General features: G+C 43.9%; 5 protein-coding genes across 11 annotated transcripts; 3 read left to right on the plus strand and 2 right to left on the minus strand.

Annotated features, from left to right (window-relative positions):
* Nucleotides 1-662: 662 nt before the first annotated feature.
* Nucleotides 663-7,075, minus strand: si:dkeyp-74b6.2 (cerebellin-1). 3 transcript variants are annotated; one of them, XM_058068355.1, is made up of 5 exons: nucleotides 6,947-7,048; nucleotides 3,201-3,280; nucleotides 1,124-1,568; nucleotides 940-1,059; nucleotides 663-860 (listed from the first exon to the last, which is right to left on the minus strand). In XM_058068355.1, exons 3-5 carry the CDS (start codon nucleotides 1,406-1,408, stop codon nucleotides 663-665), a joined length of 603 nt encoding a protein of 200 aa, XP_057924338.1. In that variant the 5' UTR covers nucleotides 1,409-1,568; nucleotides 3,201-3,280; nucleotides 6,947-7,048. The 3 variants fall into 3 exon arrangements, with proteins under 3 accessions (XP_057924338.1, XP_057924336.1, XP_057924337.1); XM_058068353.1 differs by lacking the exon at nucleotides 3,201-3,280 and having other exon boundaries at nucleotides 6,947-7,075; XM_058068354.1 differs by lacking the exons at nucleotides 3,201-3,280; nucleotides 6,947-7,048 and adding an exon at nucleotides 2,263-2,358.
* LOC131126136 (E3 ubiquitin-protein ligase TRIM39-like) lies at nucleotides 3,778-7,076 on the plus strand. Its single transcript, XM_058068352.1, has 9 exons — nucleotides 3,778-3,846; nucleotides 3,905-3,982; nucleotides 4,383-4,979; nucleotides 5,052-5,147; nucleotides 5,215-5,448; nucleotides 5,518-5,665; nucleotides 5,737-5,763; nucleotides 5,836-6,011; nucleotides 6,089-7,076. The coding sequence occupies exons 1-9, from the start codon at nucleotides 3,802-3,804 to the stop codon at nucleotides 6,467-6,469; spliced, it is 1,782 nt and encodes a 593-aa protein (XP_057924335.1). The 5' UTR covers nucleotides 3,778-3,801; the 3' UTR covers nucleotides 6,470-7,076.
* Nucleotides 7,077-7,597: 521 nt separating this feature from the next.
* On the plus strand, nucleotides 7,598-9,473 carry vbp1 (von Hippel-Lindau binding protein 1). The gene is made up of 6 exons (XM_058067677.1): nucleotides 7,598-7,755; nucleotides 8,227-8,351; nucleotides 8,431-8,497; nucleotides 8,604-8,702; nucleotides 8,787-8,925; nucleotides 8,997-9,473. The coding sequence occupies exons 1-6, from the start codon at nucleotides 7,672-7,674 to the stop codon at nucleotides 9,071-9,073; spliced, it is 591 nt and encodes a 196-aa protein (XP_057923660.1). The 5' UTR covers nucleotides 7,598-7,671; the 3' UTR covers nucleotides 9,074-9,473.
* On the minus strand, nucleotides 9,227-20,377 carry LOC131125799 (ras-related protein Rab-39B). 5 transcript variants are annotated; one of them, XM_058067673.1, is made up of 10 exons: nucleotides 20,037-20,377; nucleotides 19,858-19,965; nucleotides 19,427-19,516; nucleotides 16,561-16,753; nucleotides 16,407-16,466; nucleotides 15,505-15,633; nucleotides 14,591-14,788; nucleotides 13,645-13,911; nucleotides 11,986-12,166; nucleotides 9,227-10,697 (listed from the first exon to the last, which is right to left on the minus strand). In XM_058067673.1, exons 8-10 carry the CDS (start codon nucleotides 13,857-13,859, stop codon nucleotides 10,452-10,454), a joined length of 642 nt encoding a protein of 213 aa, XP_057923656.1. In that variant the 5' UTR covers nucleotides 13,860-13,911; nucleotides 14,591-14,788; nucleotides 15,505-15,633; nucleotides 16,407-16,466; nucleotides 16,561-16,753; nucleotides 19,427-19,516; nucleotides 19,858-19,965; nucleotides 20,037-20,377; the 3' UTR covers nucleotides 9,227-10,451. The 5 variants fall into 5 exon arrangements, with proteins under 5 accessions (XP_057923656.1, XP_057923655.1, XP_057923657.1 ...); XM_058067672.1 differs by having other exon boundaries at nucleotides 15,505-16,283; XM_058067674.1 differs by having other exon boundaries at nucleotides 15,505-16,283; nucleotides 19,427-19,530.
* zgc:162171 (uncharacterized protein LOC565931 homolog) lies at nucleotides 15,407-23,156 on the plus strand. Its single transcript, XM_058067670.1, has 5 exons — nucleotides 15,407-15,985; nucleotides 16,538-16,769; nucleotides 17,572-17,702; nucleotides 18,126-18,275; nucleotides 20,491-23,156. Exons 2-5 carry the CDS (start codon nucleotides 16,571-16,573, stop codon nucleotides 20,689-20,691), a joined length of 681 nt encoding a protein of 226 aa, XP_057923653.1. The 5' UTR covers nucleotides 15,407-15,985; nucleotides 16,538-16,570; the 3' UTR covers nucleotides 20,692-23,156.
* Nucleotides 23,157-23,786: the final 630 nt, after the last annotated feature.

The following is a 23,786-nucleotide window of genomic DNA, read 5'->3' on the forward strand; positions in this document are numbered from 1 at the left end:
CAAATCCTCATGCATGCATGCTTCCGTGTTTGTACAACAACAGTACGGGAAACATGAATGACTTTCAATTAAGTATGACAGCGAGGGTTTTAATGGAAGCCCACCTTTGCGCATGATGTATCTGCTGTAAGAGACAGCAGGGTACCCCCCTATTTTCACTGCAGCCATCTGTTTGCATGGACTGATTGATGGCTGGAGTGCTTGAGGTGGTTTGGAGGTCACATATGAGTAGCACAGAGGGAAGTCGTCAGAGAAAGTAAACTTGGAAGAGTTAAAAGTTTACTGGTGTGCATGAGATCAAATATACATACAGGAAAACTGTATATTCAGCGTGTGTTAATGCAAGATATATGCTACAATCGCAATGTGAGAGACAACAAGAAATCACAACAATCAACACTTTGAATAAGTTAGATGACCAAGTTAACTCAAAATAGAGATGTTAATTAGCTTCATATATATTAGCTTGCTAGCTAAGGATAGATAGAAAATAGATTATTTCATGCATTTACGAAAATATCAATGGTGCAAGCAAGCATAGACACTAGGCTAGCCATAAAGGTGCAGAGGAAATGGAAAACGCAGTCAAGATTTGATGAAACGAATCCATTGACCCCTTAGCATCCTGAGCACGGAAGGTCTACCCACGATCCTTTGCACCCTTACAAGGGGAAGACCAGAAAACCAGAGAAGGTGGAGTACTTCCACCCTCCCATCAGGTTGCCCCTCTCCAATTTGAGGTATGCCTTGTCCCCCCTCTCCATCATCACCAGGCCGGCATTGGTGGCAGCTTCCCTGGTCACATCCTGGTCGCCCGCAAAAGCGGAGATCACTGGCCAGCCGTTGAGAACCAAACTCACCTTCAAGCAAAAACAAGGAGCACTTAGTGAGAGAGGAGGGAAGAACTTAGAGGCAAGTGCTGGTTAAAAGTAAAATTACTTGTATGGTCTGCCTGTTGTAAACTTTAACCACATGAAAGTTGAAACTGTAGACCCCCTTCCTGGGAGCCATAAAGATGCTCCTGGCGGGGTCAAAATGGCTGCCCACATTCACCAAGACCTAGAAGAAGAGAGAAGAGTGTCCTTCAAATACTCCGCCTCCGTCTCCGCAAACGCGAACCCACCTGGTCAAAGTAGATGGTCATGGTGCGATTGCTCATCTCTGAAGGTTCGTGATTGGTGTTGCGAATGGCCGAGAACGCCACCCGGCCTGTTCCAGACCTCACAGACATTCCCAGGGCGTTTCCCGATGGCTCGGCAGAGGGGGTGGAGTCGCACACCACTAGACATTTCCCCTCCAACACGATTGGCTCTGTGTCATTCTGGCAGTGCACCACCAGGGGCGCCCAGCGAGTCATGAGCAGCAGTTCGACAACGAAGGCAAAACGGAGCCAAGAGGGGCGAAACATTGTTCTGACTGGTTCCAGTTGTGTTTCCGACGAGTTTCAGGTTCACCCACAATCTTCAGGGGTGTCGGCTATGTCTTGCTGATGTGGTCATGGGATTTGATCCTCAAGGAACAGATCTGCCAAGACTCGGTGGAGCTCCCATAGCAGCTGACCATAAGTCCTTAAATGAGACACAAGTGGAGGGTTATGTACTGTGTCAGTGCTGTGAATTTCACGCTAGGGCTTGAAAAACAAGTGCGCTGATCGCTGGGCCAAAAGCCCGGACTGTGGACCCAGCGTTCAATGCAGCTCTTCAGACCGAGGGAGTGAGGTTTACCGACGTACACGAGTGCAGCACCACTGGCTGGCATCAGTTACACTCACTCCCAGGTGGGTCACGATAGTGCCGTGACCCGCCTGCTCAAACACAGGCCACACTGGCTGGCATTTGTTACATACCTGTACACACCAAATTAAAAGTAGTATCACAGAAAATACATTGATTGACATTGATCTGATTTAAACCCAAAACACCAGGAACATCAACATGTCGACAAGGAAAACAAAACCAAAAATACAAAATGAGGTAATGCTTTTGGCCAGGAAGAAATAATGGATGCCAGCTGGACCAGGTGGTAGTGGGGGGCTGGCAGCGGGGATACCGGACCACCACAATCCCAAAGAAAGACCAGCTGTGGGTATAAATACTTGCTCTAAATTTTGAATCTAATTCCTCTTTGTATAGCTTGAACGCCGAACGCATAGTCTGATTTAAAAGCTAACATTGAAAAGAGCCTTATTTTTCCATATCTTCAAAAGTTGCTATATGTTGGAATCATGTTGTCAATAGCATTCCAAAAAACAGGGAAACTTACCTTATTCATCAGACAACTTGGAGCGTCTCATGTCTCCCCTCCAGGTTCGTTTCTGCTCTTCTCTTTCTGCTCATTCCCCGCCAAATTTCCTTTTCCACTTTCTCTCCCCTCCATGTTGCATGCCTCCACCTCCCTCCTACCCTACCTGCTTCCCAACCCGCCTCCTCTGATTCAATTGGCTGAGAGGAAATGATCCAATCTGGCTCATGATAGCGGATATTTTCAATCTGAAGTCATTAAAACAAATACACTATTTTAGTCCAACATGCAATATGGCTTCTTTGCTGTTATGGCATACATGTCATTTGATGTTTATGATGTTCTCATTCATCCTGCTTTGCATCACAATGATCAATGATTCTTCAGTCAAAGATGACTCGGACAATTTGTGATTTGGCCTGCAACTCCACCACAATTTTATGCCATTAAAATACCAAATAGTGCATCAAAAAGTGCCTAAAATAAAAATACTAACTATAATTAAACACTGGTCATATTGCCGTTCACTTCATATGCCTCCCACTAAAACAAATGGCAGCATAAATGATATTTGTGGAAATGGCACGCTCTCTCTGCCACCACGCTGCCTTAATGGCATGCCAAGACTGGACTCTCAGTGCGGCCAATACGATCCACAATCCATGCATCTCAATCAGGAGTCTCGCGAGGCCTGTTCCATTTTAGGTACCATTCTATCCATCTATTTATCTAGCTAGATATGAGTGACGTGCATTGAGGCTGATGGCTGGTGAGGCACTGACTCCTTTGGAGTTGTTTTAACATTAAAGAGAAGAATATTTCTCTTTGGTTAAAAACATTTTCAATTTGTTTTGAAGTACTTCTTATATATATTGATTGATTGTATTATTTTTGTTTTTTTAATTGGATTATATATTGTATTATTATCCTCTCTGTGGAAGGACGGCAGTGACAAGTACCTTGCAGCTCATGCATGGGCCAAATTGGTCAGGATGAAGAGAGCACTGTTGTCCGATTAGTAGGAATTATGATGTCACACCTAAATGGAAGAAAAGCTGCAGAACGTTATTGTGTATAATAAATGTTTCTGCAACATTATTATTATTATTATTACCGACATGCTGACAACCCATAACTGGCAAGCACCATGATCCAACCGTCTGAGTGCCGTCACTCGCTTACGGCAACCTCAGCTTAGGTTTCTGCCCTCTATTTGATCAGGAAATGTGCACATGTTACGCATATCGGTATTGGTTTTCGGCAAAAATGCCAATAATATTAGTAATTATTTTTGTATTTTCCATGATTATATGTGAGGCAGAGATAGATTAGCTAGCCAATCTGTGTACAGCAAGATTCCTTTCTAAAGCAAGTAGCCACCTTACAGATCAATGACATGTTTTACTGTTATGCTACACACACAGCATCTAGTAACAGTACTATTCAAAAGGTGTCACGTGATTGTAAAGTGGTTCCACCTCGTCATTTCAAGTCATGTGACACACGAGAGGCGTCATGACAGCAATGAGGAAGCGCTTCCTATTGTGAAGCTGTACATGCATGGTGACGAGCAGATCTGCTGCATTCCTTTTTGCCACTGCTCAGGTGAGTCAACCACCTTAGCTAGCCCTTGGACACTGACTACACGCCCTTTTCCCTACAGGAACAAAGTGCATGCTTCCAAAGAGTCACCAGCTCTGACGCCACCACAGAGGAAGAACGCGTGTCCAAGACCATGGCAGTAAGAAATGACCTGAATCGTGTTCTTTTTGTGATAATGATTTTCCTGTAGGCTGTATTTACAACTTGTCAAACTAATTTGCGCAAAGTACAAAAAAAGAAAACATGGGCAAAGGTTATTTTTTGCATCAGCAAGTAATTGAATTGTTTTATTTCCCAACAGGCCTTGTAGCTGTCAATGAGTACGGCCATTTATTCTTTTTATTGAGGGTAAAATTAATATCATGGTTGCATTTCTTGTGTGTAGCACAGGTGTGTCGAGTGTTTAAGAAAACAAAAGGAAAGTGAAGGGTGGAGACCACATTGAGAGAAGTGTACAAAGTCATAAATGTTGAACATTTAAATACTTAATACTGAACTTCCTGTTAAAAACATTGTTCCTTTTTTTGTTTATGCTGCAGAAAATGGCCTCCTCTTGTGACACACTGGCCGAAAAGCAGTTGGAGTGTCCTGTGTGCGAACAGGTGCTCTCCGACCCCGTTACCACGCCATGCGGACACAACTTCTGCCAGGCCTGCCTCCAGGGCGTGTGGGACAACAGCGACATGTGCCGGTGCCCCGCCTGCGACAAGGCCTTCGCCGACCGGCCCGAAATCAGTATCAACGCCGCCTTCAAGGAGCTGGCTGACACCTTCAGGAGAATGACACTCCTCGACCGCTCTTCATCCTTGCCGTTGTGCGCCGCTAAAGACAGTGAGGTGACGTGCGACGTGTGTGCCGTCACCTCTCTACGGGTGTCCGCTCTCAAGTCCTGCTTGGTGTGTCTCACCTCGTACTGCCATGTTCACTTGGAGCCCCACCGCAGGGTGGCATCGTTGCAGATGCACAGGCTGATGGAGCCGACCACTGACTTGCGGGAGCGTCTGTGCAGTCAGCATGATAAGCTGCTGGAGATGTTCTGTCGGGACGAGCAGCAGTGCGTGTGCCAGTTCTGCACTGAGAGCGAGCACAGGGGTCACCACGTTGTTCAGATTGAGGAAGAGACCAAGGAGAGGAAGGTAACGCCAGACCTGAATCTTAATTCTTCATTTTGAACAATTTTATGTTGATGTTTTTTGACGTTGTGTTAGATCCAGATGAAGAAGGCAGAGGCCAATTTTGAGCAGCTGATCCAAGAGCGACAGAAGAAAGTGGATGAAATCCAAAATGGTCTCAAGCTTATCATGGTGGGTCCTAAATTTGTTGTGAAAATGTTCTGTCCTGAGGAGGCTTCATCCTCTTATTCTCCTCCAGATGAGTGCGGAGGGAGAGAAGACAAAGAACGAGCGCCTCTTCACCTCTCTGATTGACTTGGCGGAGAAAAGACGGGCGGAGGTCACCACCGAGATTGATGAGAACGAGAGGGCAGTCAAGTCGAGGGCTGACGGCCTCATGGACGAGCTTCGGCAGGAGATTGCTAAGCTCCAGGAGAAGAAAGCAGAGCTGGAAAAGCTGAGGGACACCGAGGATCATCTGCATCTCCTCCAGGTTGGCATGAGGTGTCAGGATATTGTTACCAGTCACATGCATGTGTGACCTCTGACCTCCATGATACAGAGGTCCCCTTTGATGACATCGCCTCCACCCACCAGAGAGTGGGCAGAGATCAGCATCAACCCTGAGATCTGCATAGGCACAGCGAGAAGGGCGCTGTCCCAACTGGAAGCCGCATTGAGGAACGAGCTGGATAGCGTGAAGACATATGGTGAGTTGGCCTCAAATATTTGAACAGTGTGAAGTGTGAAGCTCATCATCGTTTTCTTCACACCCTGACAGAGATAAAGAGGGTGCAGAGTTACGCAGGTAGTACCGTCATCACTGTGGACCCTCTTGAATGATTGTTATTGGGATTAATGAAGCTTCGGATTCCAACAGTGGACGTGGAGCTGGACCCGGACACTGCCCATCCCAATATTTGTCTGTCGGCTGACGGCAAGCAGGTGGGCCGTGCAGAGCTGCTGCAAGTGGTGCCTGACAACCCTCAGCGCTTTGACCCCGTCATCTGCGTTCTTGCCAAAAGAGGCTTCTTGTCCGGAAGGTTCTATTTCCAGGTGATGATCTCTCCTGAGCCAAATCAATACAACTACTGGATGTTTTCGGTCTTAATGAAATAGTCTGCTCCCATCAGGTGGATGTCGGAACGAAGACCTTTTGGGACGTGGGTGTAGTCAAAGAATCCGTCAACAGGAAGGGGCAGATCACCTCCAAGCCAGAGAATGGCTTCTGGACGGTGCGTCTGAGGGGCGGAGATGAATACCGCGCACTGGACTCTCCATCAGTACTTCTGAACCTTAACGTGAAGCCACGGACAATCGGTGTGTTCACCGATTACGAGGAGGGGACCGTGTCGTTCTTTGACGTCGACGTCAGGTCTCACATTTACACCTTCACAGGGTGTGTGTTTTTGGAGAGAGTTTTCCCATTTATTAGCCCTGGAAGTTGTGATGAGGGGAGGAACACGGCACCGCTAATCATCACTAGTGTTAGTCAACAAACAGAGGCCCCTTGACCAGGAACAGATCCACTATTTATTTGCAATGTCTTTTGATTTCCCAGCACCACGTCATTGATTATGTTGTGAATCTCCAAAAAAAAAATCACAATGGCTTGGCTTTTACATAATTTCTGGTGTATATGCTTCCTCTTTGGATTGGTTCCAGCTCCAATAACTTGCTCCGTCTCATCAGTTGTCATTGTTCATTCAAGCTAGCAAGCTAAATTGTCAGCGAGTGTCAACAAAAGCTTATTAAAAAAAATAAAAACTATTAAACAACACAAATTAAAGAGAAAAATATATTTTGGCACTTCACAAATCCTTCAATCCCCATTCTTCCCCACCTAAACAAACTTTTTCCACTTTTTCCAACGACTGAAAGGTGCTTATTTCACAAGCTTTCACATTTGACATAAATCCACATTTACACAAACAGCAATTAGCCTATACCAACCAAGTAACCTTAGTAAAGTGATGCTATAAGCGCCATACCTTTGTCTTTGGCCCGTTTCTCTTCCTTCCTCCAAATTGTGCATCTGGAAGCTTTGACTTTGTCTTTTCCATGTTTTCTTGACACAAATTAAGAGCACTTTCATCATCTCCTACCGTCACACAACTAGCAGCCTGGGTTAAACCAACTCGACTCACAATTCCCTCCTTTTATTTCCCTTTTTCGAAGTGAAATAGCATTTTTGAGAATATTGGTCTGCAATATAATACATTTGATATAATATTAAGAATTAAATATGTTATATTATTGAACAATTACTGTTGTAAGTTATATTTTTATCTTGTAATTAACCTGAGGGCTGAGGTCCAGCGACACACGCACCCTGCTATACTTTGGTTTCGTCCACACATCACGTGGTGGACGTTTGCTCACGTTTGACCATGCCTGTAGAGGGCGCCCTACTCCCATGATGATTTAATGAGAGGAGCATTAGTAAATATATTTTTTTCTTTCCCCGTCCGCGGCGCCCCCTGGGGAATGCCGCCCTGAGCAATTGCCCTGTGGCCCATAGCTAGAACCACAACTGCTTATAATATTAATTTATATTTTGTGGTTTAATTTGTGGTTTTACTGCAACAGTACTAGATTTACTACGTGGCTTCTGCTGCTATGACAGTTGGTGGCCACGAGAGGGAGCTTCACCTCTTCTCCCACCTCTTGATGCTCACGGCTTGCAACACGAGGAAGAAAGCAGCAGCCTCTCCCCATGATGGCGGCTACCATAGACAGCAGCAATGCCGTCCAGGCGACCAAGAAAAAGCATCTGGGTATTCCAGAGGCGGTGTTTGTGGTACGTGGACCCTGCTTCTTAGTGCGTGTGTCATGTCCGGACCTCATATCCCCACGAAAGGATCCGTCTCGGTGCTAATTATGCAGCGTTTGGGGGCGTCATGCCAACCCAAAGCTAGCTTGCTAACTAAAAGTGTGTGAAAGATGATCACTTCCATCTATGGACTTTTGAGTTATTTTAGCTTCACTGTTCGATGAGGTTTAGGATTTCAATCCCGATAGATCAGTGTTCTTTTTTGTTTGTATCATATCATTGAGGCTTGGTTTTGGTGATGAGGATTTTCATCATCATTCTGTTATTTAAACTGTACACTGTAGAACCTTCCAGTCTAGAGGGAACACATTCGTACCCAAACTGTCAAGCACTGAAAAACGGCTGTAAACGAAAACGAGGCCGTTGTAACATTTTTGCATCATTTGTTTGTCGTTTTGCTGGTTTAATTCTTCTTTCTCTGTTGTTTGAATCGGACAGGAAGACGTGGATTCATTCATGAAGCAGCCGGGCAACGAGACAGCAGACGCGGCTTTGAGGAAGCTGGATGAGCAGTACCAGAAGTATAAGTACATGGAGCTCAACCTGTCACAGAAGAAGCTGAGGTAGGCTGGAGTGACGGTCCACAGATTTACCCATCGTGTTTTTGTTCATTCTCGTTCTCTTTTTGGGGTTGACTTCCAGGTTGAAAAACCAGATCCCGCAAATCTCACAGACGCTAGAGATCCTGCGACACATGCAAAAGAAAAAGGTTTGTTTGAATTTGTTGTGATGCTTGTTGCATGTTAGGCTAATTGTGTGATTGACTGGTGAAGGATAGCCCAAAGTCGTCTTTTTGGACCTCATTTTGTCTCCAGGAGACCACAGAACCAATGGAAACACACTTCCTGTTAGCCGACAATGTTTACTGCAAGGCCTCGGTACCACCCACCGACAAAGTTTGCCTATGGTTAGGTGTAAGTCAACTCAACGTGAAACTCTTCCTTTAAAATGAAAAGAAGTACTTGGTTTATTCTAAGCTATTGATTGCCTCCTCAAAGGCCAACGTCATGCTGGAGTATGACATCGACGACGCTCAGGCTCTGCTAGAGAAGAACCTGTCCACGGCCTCTCGCAACCTGGAGACGCTGGAGGAGGACCTAGATTTCCTGCGAGACCAGTTTACCACCACCGAAGTCAGTATCCTTCCAACCTGAGGGTTTTTCTTTGTGTGCTTGCTGTGTTGTAGCCCCTTAACCCGCTCACCTCAGACATGGCACGAGTCTACAACTGGGACGTGAAGAGGAGGAGCAAGGACAACCTCCTAAAGTCAACAGACAAGTCTTAATCCAGATAGGACACCCCCGCCCCTGCTCCTTTCCTGTTATATGGTCTTCTGTTCAGTCAGTGCAACAACCCCCCCTCCTCCTACAGCGAGACGTACCGAGGGCAAGATGGTGGCACTGTGTTTTGGATTCGAAATCAGTCTAGTGTAGCCACCACAGTCGATTTCGTACTTTTTTAAAAGTCTATTTTCAGGTTAAAAAAAAGTCATTTTTTTTGTATTCTTTGATCTGTCCTCTCCCCTTTTTGTTCCGTCTGTATTTATTTGTCTGTCACTGTGCTCATGAATTAAAACATGAATGAACAGCGATGTCCGTCCGGTTAAAAACTCTTATTTTAACAGATGAAGGGAGGCAGTGAACACATTAGCACCCAAAGAAACAAATAAAATGCCATCTTGATCAGTCAGGTTATTTTTGAGCATTGTTTGTGTGGCGTCTCACTGTTACACCCATTTTTTTATGCAAACAGATATAATACAACACAAGCGTTATGGACAAGAGATGACTTCTAAATGATCATATAAATGCAAAGAGTTGATAACATGATGTATTTGATCTAGTGGTTTATTTTAATAGAACATTAAGGGACTATATGAACAACTGCCAAACCCCACTTTTGTTTCCAGGCGCATACACTGCATGGAAAAGTATTGAGACACTATCTACGGGAAGTGAATAAAATGCAGCTTAACCCAAAAAGTCTTCAAGAGTGGTAGACAGCCTTTTTTTTTTTTTACCACGGCGGGTGTACTTAGGTCAGGCTTGTCTTGTGTGTTAATGGCATGAGGAAGTCAAAAGCACACATACGTAAACCAACAAACATTCTTGTGCCTGTGCAGAAATGTCCGCAAGCCAGCTGGACCTCCTTTGCTTGGTTATACAGTGGTACACTTTTTGTCTCAAAGCGTGCATTGTGGGTAATTCAACGTGTTCTGGATGCTTATGCTCCACCTTCGTCCGGCCTCCCAGAGTCACAAGAGTTTTGGAAGTCGGCTATTTGGGCGCTGTTGGGTCCCCTTTGGGTCCACCTGCTTTTAAGGACTTCTTCCAGAAGTGAACGTTGCATTGCTATAATGTGATACTGAAGCAGAACAATGCTGATTCTGCCTTCTTTTGTTAGTTGGTGACTTGTCCATTAGGCCAGATAAAGTTAGTTATAAACTTGTAATGGTAGAATTGCATATCGGAGAAGAAGGAAGAGGAGGTTTTGGGAGCCCACAGAAGCAATTGAAGTATTTTGAGATCCTTCTTTTCCCATCAAATTAAACATCGGCGGTCAAAATAAATGACCACAACTCTTCAGCGGTCTGCTCTGTTTCAGCAAAGATGGCCGACACCACAGTCCGTCAGCCACTCCGCTCTGTTCGAGCTCCTCCCACATCAGCAGAGGCAGCGGCGGTCGCTCTTGGTCACCTCCTCGGAAGAGTGCACCACATTGGGGACGAAGCCACTTTTGACGCCCTCCCAGCCCTCTTGGATGGTGATGTCGCCGGACCGCACCAGGGCGAAGATGTCTTTGGTCAGCTCTGTGAAGGCACGCTCCACGTTGATGGCGTCACGTGCGGATGTCTCGATGTAGCGCATGCCGTATGCCCCTGCCAGCTTCTCAGCTTCCTGTCGGCTCACCTGGAAGATTGTTAGAGGAAAGGTAGGACAACCGTAAATGCAGTTTCCTATCATTGCCCTTTCCGGGGTCTTCAAAAGCGAATCATCTCAAATTAGTGCAAGGTCAGGCGGCACGGCGGTCTAGTGGTTAGCGCGCAGACCTCACAGCTAGGAGACCAGGGTTCAATTTCACCCTCGGGCATCTCTGTGTGGAGTTTGCATGTTCTCCCCGTGCGGTTTTCCTCCCACATTCCAAAAACATGCTTGGCGACTCCAAATTGTCCATCGGTATGAATGTGAGTGTGAATGGTTGTTTGTCTATATGTGCCCTGTGATTGGCTGGTGACCAGTCCAGTCCAGGAAAAAGCGGTAGAAAATGAATGAATGAATGAATAGTGCAGGGGTGGGCAAACTACGGCCCGGGGGCCACATCCGGCCCGCCAAGTGTTTGAATACGGCCCGCCGAATCTTTCCAAAGTATTTCATTTAAACTCAACATACAACCTGGCATCATGGCCTGAGCCAACCTTTTGATGGTTGTATCAATTTTGTTGTTTGACATGGTCTGTTGTTTACAAAGTGCTCCTGAAAAAAGGGACACAAGCACATAATAATAATAATTATTATTATAATAATAATAATAATTATTATTATTTAGATTATTATAATTATTATAATTATTATAATTATTATAATTATTATATTAATGCTAATTATTATATTAATTATATATAATATTATTGTTATATTTGCATATTTTACATAATAATAATATAATAATTATGATTTTAATTTTATTGTAATTATTATAATATTTTATTATTTTTAAAATATTTAAATATAAATATAAAATAATAAATAATAAAAGCAGATTGCATGACAATTTTACAGATACAATAATACCAGGTGGACTGTTACGTGTAAAATATATAGTCTGCCCCCCCCCCCGTAAATTTTGTCATATCAATGCGGCCCGCGAGTCAAAAAGTTCGCCCACCCCAGGAATAGTGCAAGGTCAAAAAATGGCATGAACAGCTGTGGCTGTAGGCAGCTTTCTTATGTACTTTTAATGACTCCAAAAGCTGTGTTGTGCAATATACTTCTTAATAAACAACCATAGACAAAAAGAGCAACATTTTCCTTACCTCTCATGCACTCCAAATCATTATTAAAATTGTATAATGAACCTGAATACACAGAACACGTTTCCAGGTATAACAATCATCACCTTCTTTCAATCAACACCACCATTCGCTTTTTCACCAAAGGTTTCCACAGTCGGGTCACTTTTTTTAATCAAAGTACGTACCTGACGCTCTGCCTCCAGGTCACATTTGTGTCCCACCAGCAGGAAGACAATGCTGTGCGGCTGCACGTGACTGCGCGCCTCCTCCAGCCATTCGTGTACGTTCTGGAAGGAGCGGCGGTTGGTGATGTCAAACAGGAGCAAACCACCCACCGAATTGCGGTAGTAGGCCCGAGTGATGGACCTGCATAGAGGAAGGAGTGGTGTGGGTTACTTCTTGTATGTGTGACACGTGGCCACACACCCTTCAGGAGACTGATCACATGTTTATGTGTAATGGTTTAAATTTATTTCGATCATGCATACAGACTACATTATCTATGATAGCAATAGCTAATATGTATGTTCATTTCCTGTATGCTATCTTTGACAACAATCACTCTTGCTACTCCTGGTCCTCCTCCATTTAGCCTGATGTAGATTTTGCAGTTGCTCCAAGTGCTTTGTATCTTTGCCTGCTTCCTCAAGTCTCGTGCTTTCTTGGCGATGTCAGGGTTGCGTTTAGTCAGATGCTCATTTCACTTCAGCTCCTTGTTTCAGCAGTGAGATTCTGAATTCGCTGTTGTGGACCTTAACAATGATGATGGCTGTGGTGTTGTTTAGGGCGCAATTTAGAGTCCTGTGTGGATCACATTGTTCATTCGTGCACTCTGATCCATCTCATCAGTCATAGAAGCTGGGTATCATTACATTATGCTCAATTTTCTCCAAAGAGGTTTTAACCTCCTTAAGATCAGTATGCAAGGCAGTATAATCATCTTGTAATGCTTCGATATCTTCTCGTAGAGCCTCGGTGTCCTATTTTCCTCCTTAAGGTATAGGACTTCCTTATGGATTACCCTGAGTATTGCGTAGAGGGTGTCGTTCTGCGTGAGCCCACATTCAATCTCTCATCCCCTGCTTCAAGGTGTGTGATAATATCACATTTTTGCTCTCGAGAATATTGTCAAATTCTGATTTTTTCATTCAAGGCATCATCCTCCTCATTCGACAGCCATGACTGACCCTGTTTCTGATTTCCAGGATCGGTACCATTCATCTTTGTGTTTGGCATTGTTGTTAGGCAGGCGCTTTGAACTTGTAATTGGTTTATTTCAAGGAATTTGTATGTTTCATGTGTATTTGTATGTGTCAGCAAGCCATTGTGATCATGTGTTTATGAAGTGTAGTCAGGAAACAAGTCTAGTCACAAACAAGCAAAGTGTAGAAATGCAAGTATGTATTGGAGATATTATAATGGGGAACTCCCCCATAGAACCAAGAGTGACGTTGTTATCGTACATACTACTCTATGCTGTGTATGCTTTCATCATTTTTTTGTCTACAATGTGAGACAAAGAGGTCCTGTAAGGTGTATGTACTGAAATAATAAAAGAAGACGTTTACTTCCATTTGTTTACCCTCTCAGCTGGTGTCACGTCAAAAGACTCATTTTAATAACAGCACATTCTCCAAGAACAAACACTTTAGGTGGTAATTCTAGTTTTCGGACCTCCAGGCTAAGCCTCGTGCTATGTACATATTTCTTCATCTCACTAGACCCTCATTTCTCTGTTATACACAAGTGTTTCCTAATGTTTGTTTGCTCATTCGTGGTGTTTTAGAGAGGGACAATCAAAGCAAGAGTGGACAACAATATAGAACTATGCAGGTTTGACCCACCTGAAGCGCTCTTGGCCCGCCGTGTCCCAAATCTGCAGCTTGATCCGCTTGCCTGGCTCGATCTCCACCAGCCGGGAGAAGAAGTCCACACCTACTGTGGGGTCCGACACCTGGGCAAAGCGGCCCTCGGTGAAGCGGCGAATCAGACACGACTTGCCCACCGTGGAGTCGCCGATCACGATGAGACGGAACTGATAGAGCCAGATCGCCTCCATAACTCGGCTCTGGAGCTCGACTGTCTGTCACTCTACCGGTCTGTCTTCTTGTCTGTGGGAGGCGGGGCCATTTTTTGAAGCAAAGAGAGATAGAATGTTAAGAGTGTGTCTATTCTTCCCTTCAACAAATTATACATCTAAAATATAAAAGAAAATTAGTGGTGGGTATTTCAACTACAAGTGAAAAATGTGTTATTCCCCCTTTGCTGATCTCTGTACTTTTTACAATATTTTAATACAAAAGTATTTATTTCTCTGTGAGGGCTCTGGAAGGTGCAGCATTTTTTTTACATCAACTATGGCATCAATGCCACTGAGGAATGTTGTGGGTAGTTCCTTTCTTTTTCATTTGAAACAAAAAACAACAAACTTTCTACCTGCACACAATACACACACAAATGGTTTGGCTCACTACTATGGAAGCAACAAGCAACATGATGGCGTGCATCCATCTTTGACGCGTTCTTTAATGCGTTGTTACAGTCAAAGATCCTCAATATGACAGTGCTATGGTGTGTTTAGGGATCTGATGCAAACATTTTGCTCATGACTGGGCCAGATTTGGCCTGTGACCCCCATGTTGAATAGCCTTCTCTTAATTGATCATTCCTAAAAACCTATAAACTATTTCTAGTTTTTGTGAGAGTGCACATAACGACAAATGAAGATAACTGGACGAAGCCCTGTTTTTTGTTGTAAGTCACACAAAAACACCAAATTCCTCCACCTACCTGGAGCTGATGCTGTGGGTAAAGATGCTCTTGCTTTCTTTTTCTTTCTCTTTCTCGTTCAGGACCTGCAAGCCGGCCTGGGCTCCATGATGGCACCGTCTGAGACGTCTGACCGGATGGATGGACAGCTGGAGGCGACGACGGGTGTAGGCCCTGGAGTCAGGCACTGTGTCCTCGGTGTTGTCTCGGCAAGAGCTACTACAAGAGGCGGGAACAGGGTACAAACAAGGCGTCTCTTCTCTGCGTCGACGTTCACTGCCACAAACTCACGTGCCTGTCATTTGTAGGCCAGTAATGAAATGGCAGCGATAGCAGCATCATATAGCCTGACTCATCCCGCATCAGTACCACTACCGTAAAGCATCGAGGATTGGCGCAAACGCGGAAGTTGTCCAAGTACGAAAATTTTGTTTGTTAGATAACAAATATATGAACAAATACATGTAATTGCTGAAGCTCATAAAATGCCACGATTCCTCGGAACTACAACGGTAATACGAACACTTTCACTCATTTTCACACAAACAACGCAAGAAGGACGTAGGTTGCGTGTGTGTAGGAGGCTAGTGCGCAGACACGGAAATAAACAAGACGCTGGGTATATTAATTCCTGTGTCCCAACTCGCACACTTCTACACAAATATTCCACACATAGTATACAGTATTGTATGTACATACACTAAATACTTAGACAGTGCAGTACTGTCCCCAATCCATCATTGTCGTCACATAACTGGAAATGACGTCTGTGTCCAATTTGTGAATTACAACTGATTGGGGTTTTTACTAAATTTGTTTAAACAATAATACAGTACATATAAAGCAAACATTGTACATCATATCTTACATAACTTGAGCAATGTGATAATAAATCGATGACTGAGGGTGGTAAGCGCCCATCACTGCACACTCACCAAGGGGCTTGTTGAGGGCAACATCCGGGTCCTGGCGGCACACTGCATTTTGCCGTACTTCTCAGTGTGTAAACATTCAAAATAACAAATGTAGAGCCCCATTTAACACATAGTCAATAATGTCCAGAACTAAAAAAAAATAAACAGTGAGTTATTGTGACAATACACATGTAAATGACATTTTCCACACATAACATAGAAAATTTCATCGTGACAAGAGTAGAAGCTGTGACTGTAGGTTTACATGTAAGGGGCGGGGAGAAGGTGCCCAAGGGGGCGTGGCCGTGGCCATGCACATAAACCGCAGGCTAAATGGATAATCACATTTCTGTCCGCCCCCCCTTCTCTTTTTCACCTCTTGACTTCCCATTTATGCACAACACTGTTGTGTTGTGTGCTGTACCACTAAGTTATTTTTTTAAGGTGGCAACGTCCAACGGAGATGCATAATATTTTCTCAGAATTCTTCTCACTCAGAACAGTAAGTTGTTTTTTTTACAGCAATTTACAGCAAATATTTGTTTTTATCTTACACAATCTAGTATAATGGCCTGTTTTGTGGTCGTGTTCTGACTCCAAGGGGTTAACTTAACTGTCCATGAAGCAGAAGTGCTAAATCTTTTATCTTGATAAAAGTAGATAATTCACCTTCTAATTACTTTTGCACATTAAATTGTGGTATTAACAATTACAATGCAAATATCAACACAGGTATCAAAGCATGCTGAAAATTAATTGGAGTGTATATTCTGGGCAGTACATGACTGCAGGATCATCACCTGAAACAACACATAATAACCTTTGATTTTGCTCTTCGCTGAACATTTGTGTACAATATATTACAACACAATACACAATGTGACAATATTGTTTGGAAGAAGCAAGGTGAAGAGTGTACTCACTTTTACGAGGTACTCCATGTTGGCTTGATGTATATATTGTGGAGGACAGAAGCCCCATCTCTATAAATTACAGGTTTGTGTGAATAAAAAAAAAAATGTATTAATTCTAAGTAAAATGTCTCCATAATTAGAGTCATCCTGGCGTTTAACTGACCCCCTCGGCCATGCAGCAGCAGCAGCAGCGCCTGCTCAAGGTGCTCGTCATCGGCGACTTGGGAGTGGGCAAGACCTCAGTGATCAAGCGCTATGTCCACCAGGTCTTCTCCCAGCATTACCGGGCCACCATTGGTGTGGACTTTGCTCTTAAGGTGCTCCAGTGGGACCATAAGACGGTGGTGCGGTTGCAGCTGTGGGACATAGCCGGTGGGTTGATGCAATTTTAGCCTTCTGATGCCATTTTTTATGTTTTTCTCAATTTCGGAAGGATTTGGTGATCATTTTGGTTGGCTTGTAGTGAAAAAAAGGTTTGAATAGAAGTCAATCAGGGATTTTTAGGTGTCCAAAGGGACTATATAAAAACACTAATGCAATCAAATTAAAGATATATTATTATATGGGAAAAAAAAAATTTTAGTAATTATTTTGGATTTTAAATAATACCACTCAGATGGTAATACAAGCTCCACTTTTGCCCCATCAGAAGTTCATGCATCTTTTCTGAACTCAATTAAGATAAACGATGACTAGATCAGACCAGCAAGTTTCATGAACACCTATTTAACCATGACAGCAGCAATGAACGTTCGAGCACAAAGTGAGCACTCGTGCACAGTGTCACACAGCCTTCACAACGTTTGTGTGTTTGTATGCCTGCTGACTCAGCCGCTAGATTGGCATCATGTGGAAGAAGTTAGCTTCCAGGGTGGAGACTTATTTATACCTTCTGCTATGCACACACACACAAACAAAAGCTGCACTATCCTGTGTAATTCATACCAATTTGTCTCTGTTTAATATTATATTTCCCATATTATAACATATCAGTGTTGTCCTTGATAGCAAAGTTCATCTCAAATTAGGACATCCCATTACTAAATTACACCCCGCTACATGTTGTGGATGCTTAGGAAGGCATCCTTATCATACATGTAACGCAGATACAAATGTTACATAAACAAATACATACAGTTAAAACTGTTCTTGCTTGCTTCTCCCCCCCACAAAGGACAGGAGCGATACGGCAACATGACCCGTGTTTACTACAAAGAAGCCGTGGGAGCTCTTGTGGTCTTTGACATGACTCGGCTCTCCACCTTCCAAGCTGTCCTCAAGTGGAAGGGAGACTTGGACTCCAAGGTGAGCCAATCAATGACATTTAACTGTCTGACTAGACCAGGGGTGGGCAAACTTTTTGATTCGTGGGCCGTGTTGAGTTAACAAAATTGTCCGGGGGGGGCCGGAATATATATTTCACACACACTATTTTACGCTTATAATTCTAACAGTCCACATTTGAATTTTATTTTAAGTGTCATACTATCAGTTATATGTTCTCAATTCCCTTTTTTTTCAGGAGCACTTTAAACATCAAACATCAACAATTTGCCAAATTTAATTTTACATAAATAAAAAAAAATTACTGAATGTTTCTTTTATGTTAAAAGAAAAATACTGGTGGGCCGGATTCAAACGCTTGGCGGGCCGCATGTGGCCCCCAGGCCGCAGTTTGTCCACCCCTGGACTAGACAGACCCCCTCATGGTTTTGTTATTCTTGTAAGGTGGCCTTGAGCAACGGGAAGCCAGTACCGACCGTCCTGTTGGCCAACAAGTGTGACCAGCGACGGCTCGGTTTGTGCCCCAAACTTCCCAAACTGGAGAACTTCTCCAAGGATTACGGTTTTGTGGGCTGGTTTGAAACATCAGCCAAGGTAAGACTTGATGTTTTCTGCTCATTTCCCAGCCTATTTGCTCCACTACATATTTGTGATTTTTTTGTCTCTAAAATATTATTCAGTGTTCACACATTTTCTCCTCGAAAATAAGCTCTTTTCACAGAAAGCCCCCGTTTCACTTGTAATATAACATGGCGCATACAGTAAGATAATACAGCATACAGTACATGTCAGTGCTAACAAAAACATTACCAGTAGGAGGCAATATAACATCAGTGGGTATCTGTCTACTGCATTTTCAGACAAGGAGGGTTTTTTTGGGCATCTTACCAATAAAAGGAGCTGGCTAAAGACAGCATAAAAAGACACATGTTGCAGATGATGTCTGGGGCGTCATTTGCGGACCCAAGGCAAACCCCGTCATTGGGGCCCTCCACATTCTTGTACAGCACAGACAAAAGTTTTATTCTATTTCAAATGTATTTATTTTATTTTACATTTTCTCATTTGTTATTATTGACTTATTTGAAAAGATTTTAATATTTACCATCTACAAACAAGTGTGAATATGAGAAAATTATCCTAGTCCCTGCACTAAATAAAGTCCTGGAATGGGACCTAGTATACTTTTCCCGCTTCTCTGGCAATGTTTAATATGAGAATACAACATTCTAAATACATGTATAGGTCAAAGTTTCAGATAATGAGGTTTGCGCATTTGGAAGTGAGCCTCGAAAGAAGTTTGGGATGGCTAAAAACTTGGTTTTCAGAAAGCATGGTAAAACTGCCCCTTTGTGGCAGCAGCAGACTTCCTTATGTGGGCGTGGCTGTAAGCCCTCCCCCCAAGCTTTGCTTCTCTGTTTATGTTGCTAGCTAAGGGAAAGCCTTTGTTGACAATTACTAACGATGCCACTATCAGGCACAAGTGGTTGGAGTTCCTGATTCCCAACCAGCAAAATAAATGAATTTAGTCAGTGCCATTGCCAATATGCAGCTGGACTAAAATTGCTAAAGTCCAACGCCTTTCCAACTTTACTAACTGTGTTTATTTTGTTTAAGTCATGGAGCAAAAGATCCTGTATACAGGGAGTGGGGTTGCTAATAGCCTTTCCGCACCACAATTGGTGGCTCTACCCGAGTTACCGGTGCTGTAGAAAACCTAAAGCTAAAATGCTAAAGCTACTTACCATTGAGCGATATCTTGACGTAACCTCTTTCTTGAGAAACTTCTGTCCAGTCTGTACTTCCGGATCGGATTCGGAATCCAACACATATGTCTGTATATTAAAAGCTGACATTTTTAAAAGATACATGCTATTTATTATCAACTCCTATAAAGTTGGTTTCACTAGCAGCACAAACCGGAAGTCATTTTAAGCACTCGGAGTTTGAAATACAGAAATACAGCTGAATAGATGCTGATTCTGGAAGCACTAGAAAGCTTCCTGTGCTGGTTATACTGTGTGGCTGCTCTTTCGGAGTCCACAACTCAACACTGAGCGTATTAGGTCCCATTTAAAATACTTCTGTGGGATTGTTAATACTTACCACGCACTTTTACTGTAATAGATAACAACATTCAGCAACATTTTATATAGTTTACCGCTATAATACTCACATTTTTGTGATGAAAAGCGCCGCTCTCAGCTTCATCTCTACAACTACTGCTTTATCCGCGGCTGAAGCTGTCAAGCAGTGCTGCTGCTCTTGTCTGCGTTTGCTGTGACTGTAAGATAGGTTGACACCTTCGATAGTTTTGATTTAAAAAAAAAACTGTTTGCTTTCTTTTCCCCTTACCTCTTCTCCACTCCACTCCATTCCACTCCACTGGGGTAACTGCTTCATTTTTCTCCAAGTTTGTTTTGCCTCCGTCTTCCTGAATCAATGTGCACGTGCGCAGTAACATGGGATAGTCCATTGTATGAGAAGGGGGGGGGGTGGGGGTGTTGAAACGGTCATATTACACATTCTGATGTAGTTTTAAGCATGTGAATTAAGTCTAAGGCCTATGGAAACCTCAGCGCAGTAAGCAACTGCCAAGTTGAGTCAATGAGTGGGCCACATGTTAGCGTAGTGGTTAGCATGTTGTTGGTCCGCCCACATTGACGACTCTAAATGAAGGTATGAATGTGAGTGTGAATGATGAGGCCTGTGATTGGCTGTCAACCAGCATACACCCACAAGAGGCATGGAAAATAAATGTAATGAATATAATGTACAGCGCATTGAGTGTTATCTCTTTCATCCCAAGGACAACACTAATATCGACGCAGCCATGACGTGTTTGGTGAAGAACATCATGGCCGCTGAGGAAGAGCGAGCATCCAGGAGTGAGCTTGACGGAAGCGGCGTTCTGGTGCTACCGCGCTTGGACTACAACACCAAGGAGAGGGGACTGGTGGGATGCTCAGGATGTTCTGGTGTGAAAACACGGGACAAAGATGGCCACTGAGGACTTGATATTTACTATTTGTTGTGTTTTTTTTATTATTCAGTATCATTTAAGCTTTTTTGAACATTCCAAGGACTGCACGGTGAGCGAGTGGTTAGCGCGCAGACCTCACAGCTAGGAGACCAGGGTTCAATTCCACCCTCGGCCATCTCTGTGTGGAGTTTGCATGTTCTCCCCGTGCATGCGTGGGTTTTCTCCAGGTATTCCGGTTTCCTCCAACATTCCAAAAACATGCTAGGTTAATTAGCGACTCCAAATTGTCCATAGATGTGAGTGTGAATGGTTGTTTGTCTATATGTGCCCTGTGATTGGCTGGCAACCAGTCCAGGGTGTACCCCCCTCTCGCCCGAAGACAGCTGGGATAGGCTCCAGCACCCCCGTGACCCTTGTGAGGAAAAGCGGTAGAAAATGAATGAATGAATGAACATTCCAAGGGCTGCACGGCGAACGAGTGGTTAGCGCGCAGGCCACACAGCTAGGAGACCGGAGTACGATTCCATCCTCAGGCATCTCTGTGTGGAGTTTGCATGTTCTCCCCGTGCATGCGTGGGTTTTCTCCGGGTACTCCGGTTTCCTCCCACATTCCAAAAACATGCTAGGTTAATTAGCGACTCCAAATTGTCCATAGGTATGAATGTGAGTGTGAATGGTTGTTTATCTATATGTGCCCTGTGATTGGATGGCGACCAGTCCAGGGTGTACCCCGCCTCTCGCCCGAAGACAGCTGGGATAGACCCTTGTGAGGATAAGCGGTAGAAAATGAGTGAACATTCCAAAGGGAACATGTCGTAATGTTAAAGAACATTAATGTAGTGTTTGATTTCAGATAACTGCGTCACTGTGTTAGAATTCTATGACATCATGGCCGACTAATGTAATCCACACCCAGTAGACTTTTTTTAGGTGAACAAAAAGAAGTCAACTGGTCTCTGGTCCCTGCAGGTCGTGCCCCCATCCTGCGTTGTGTCGTGGGAAGGGGAGGAAAGGCATCGCCCACTGAGAGAGAGTCAAAAATAGACCCAACGGACCTCCAGTGTCAAAGCATTAACTATTTGCTTCCAGCTTTGGACCTACAACATATATCATGTTTTGATGTATCTATTCATGCACATTAGGAATATATGTATTTGTGTATTTATTGTGTACATTAATACACCCTATGGTGGTACAATTAGATTGGATTAAAAATATACCCAATTGGAATGTCTCACCTCCCTATCTCCCTCAGTGGGATGTGGCCTGCCTCTTCACTTCCTGTTTCCTCCGGGAGATTCTACACACTCAAACACAGCTGGTTCGTGTTGGCCACACTGTGCTTCTCCATGAAGTGTTTTCCCACAAAGGTCACAACATATTCTTCTTCTTCTTGGCTGCTCTGGCGTCAAGTTCGAGAATTGTTGAATCTGACCCCACTGTCAAATATGGAGGTGGAAACATTCCGTTTTGGGTTTGCGTTCTCTCCAAAGAGTACTGTGGTAATTTAACGTGTTATGGAGGCTGATGAACGTGGCCATGGACTGGAGTCTTGGATGAGAACTTGAAGATAGATTGAGAACGGATCTTCTAGCATAACAACCCAAAACAAACGGCCAAGTAGTTGGGGGAGTAGACCCAAATGAAAGATTGAGTTGCCTATACCATAAAAATATTCATGTTTTTGTAACTTCATCCCCCTTTTGTACAACTATGCTTTTTAAGCTTTGTTGACCTCCATCATGACCACAATTGAAGCTCCGCAGCATGCACATAGCAACAGATATCACTGCGTCCATTTTTCTTAAATGTCTCTTCTCTTTCATCACCCTCCTGCCTTGACCGAAAAAGGGAACATTTCAAAAGCTCCAGTCCTAATGTGACCTCATAAATGTCACATTAGCTCCAAACCCCACATCCAATAAACCACACACACACACACACACACACACACTAATTCATCTGTGGTAATCAATAGACATCTTAAAGGCCAACATTATTGGAGTCTTTTTCCACACACCGTTGGAGCCCTTTTGGGGTTAAAGGGCAACAGGGTCATGAGATGGGGTCAGAACACATTGGAAGGCATGTGTGTGCAGTGAAGGGTTATAAAGGAGGATCAACGAGAGAGACATTCCTGATGCAGAAGAACGGCAATGTGTGTTGGGAGGTCATGAGAACATAAGGACATAAGAACAATATTTCAAGCAAGCATTTCTATTCCAGTATTTTTTGTCAAGGGGAAATACTATTGTAACTGTATGAGTGCTGCTAGCACAGGGGAGCTGAGGTTCATTGAGGATAAATGGGAATTCCAACATGTACTGGACTCCAGTACACACCTCTAACATGACAAGTGTCTTGCCAAGGAAGCTGAAGGTAATGAAGTGGCCAAGGATGTCTTCTCCGAATTTATGGAAAATGATTTTCTGGTGAATTCCACGCACAACTAAATTAGAGCAGTCAGACATAACAATGGTGCTCACACAAAATATTCCCATTCATTCATTAATTTTCTACCGCTTTTTCCTCACAAGGGGGTGCTGGAGCCTATCCCAGCTGTCTTTGGGCGAGAGGCGGGGTACACCCTGGACTGTTCGCCAGCCAATCACAGGGCACATATAGACAAACAACCATTCACACTCACATTCATACCTATGGACAATTTGGAGTCGCCAATTAACCTAGCATGTTTTTGGAATGTGGGAGGAAACCGGAGTACCCGGAGAAAACCCACGCATGCACGGGGAGAACATGCAAACTCCACACAGAGATGGCCGAGGGTGGAATTGAACCCTGGTCTCCCAGCTGTGAGGTCTGCGCGCTAACCACTCATCCGCCGTGCCGCCAAAATATTCCCAATTTGTTGTTATTTTTATGTCTCAATGAACTGTAGCTGGGCTGCACGGCGGTCGAGTGGTTAGCGTTATACCTATTGTCCATAGGTATGAATGTGAGTGTGAATGGTTGTTTGTCTATATGTGCCCTGTGATTGGCTGGCCACCAGTCCAGGGTGTACCCTGCCTCTCGCCTGAAGACAGCTGGGATAGGCTCCAGCACCCCACGCGACCCTCGTGAGGAAAAAGCGGTAGAAAATGAATGAATGAATGAATGAACCGCAG

This window comes from Doryrhamphus excisus, chromosome 3 (assembly GCF_030265055.1).
Source record: "Doryrhamphus excisus isolate RoL2022-K1 chromosome 3, RoL_Dexc_1.0, whole genome shotgun sequence".
Classification (NCBI taxonomy): Eukaryota; Metazoa; Chordata; class Actinopteri; order Syngnathiformes; family Syngnathidae; genus Doryrhamphus; species Doryrhamphus excisus.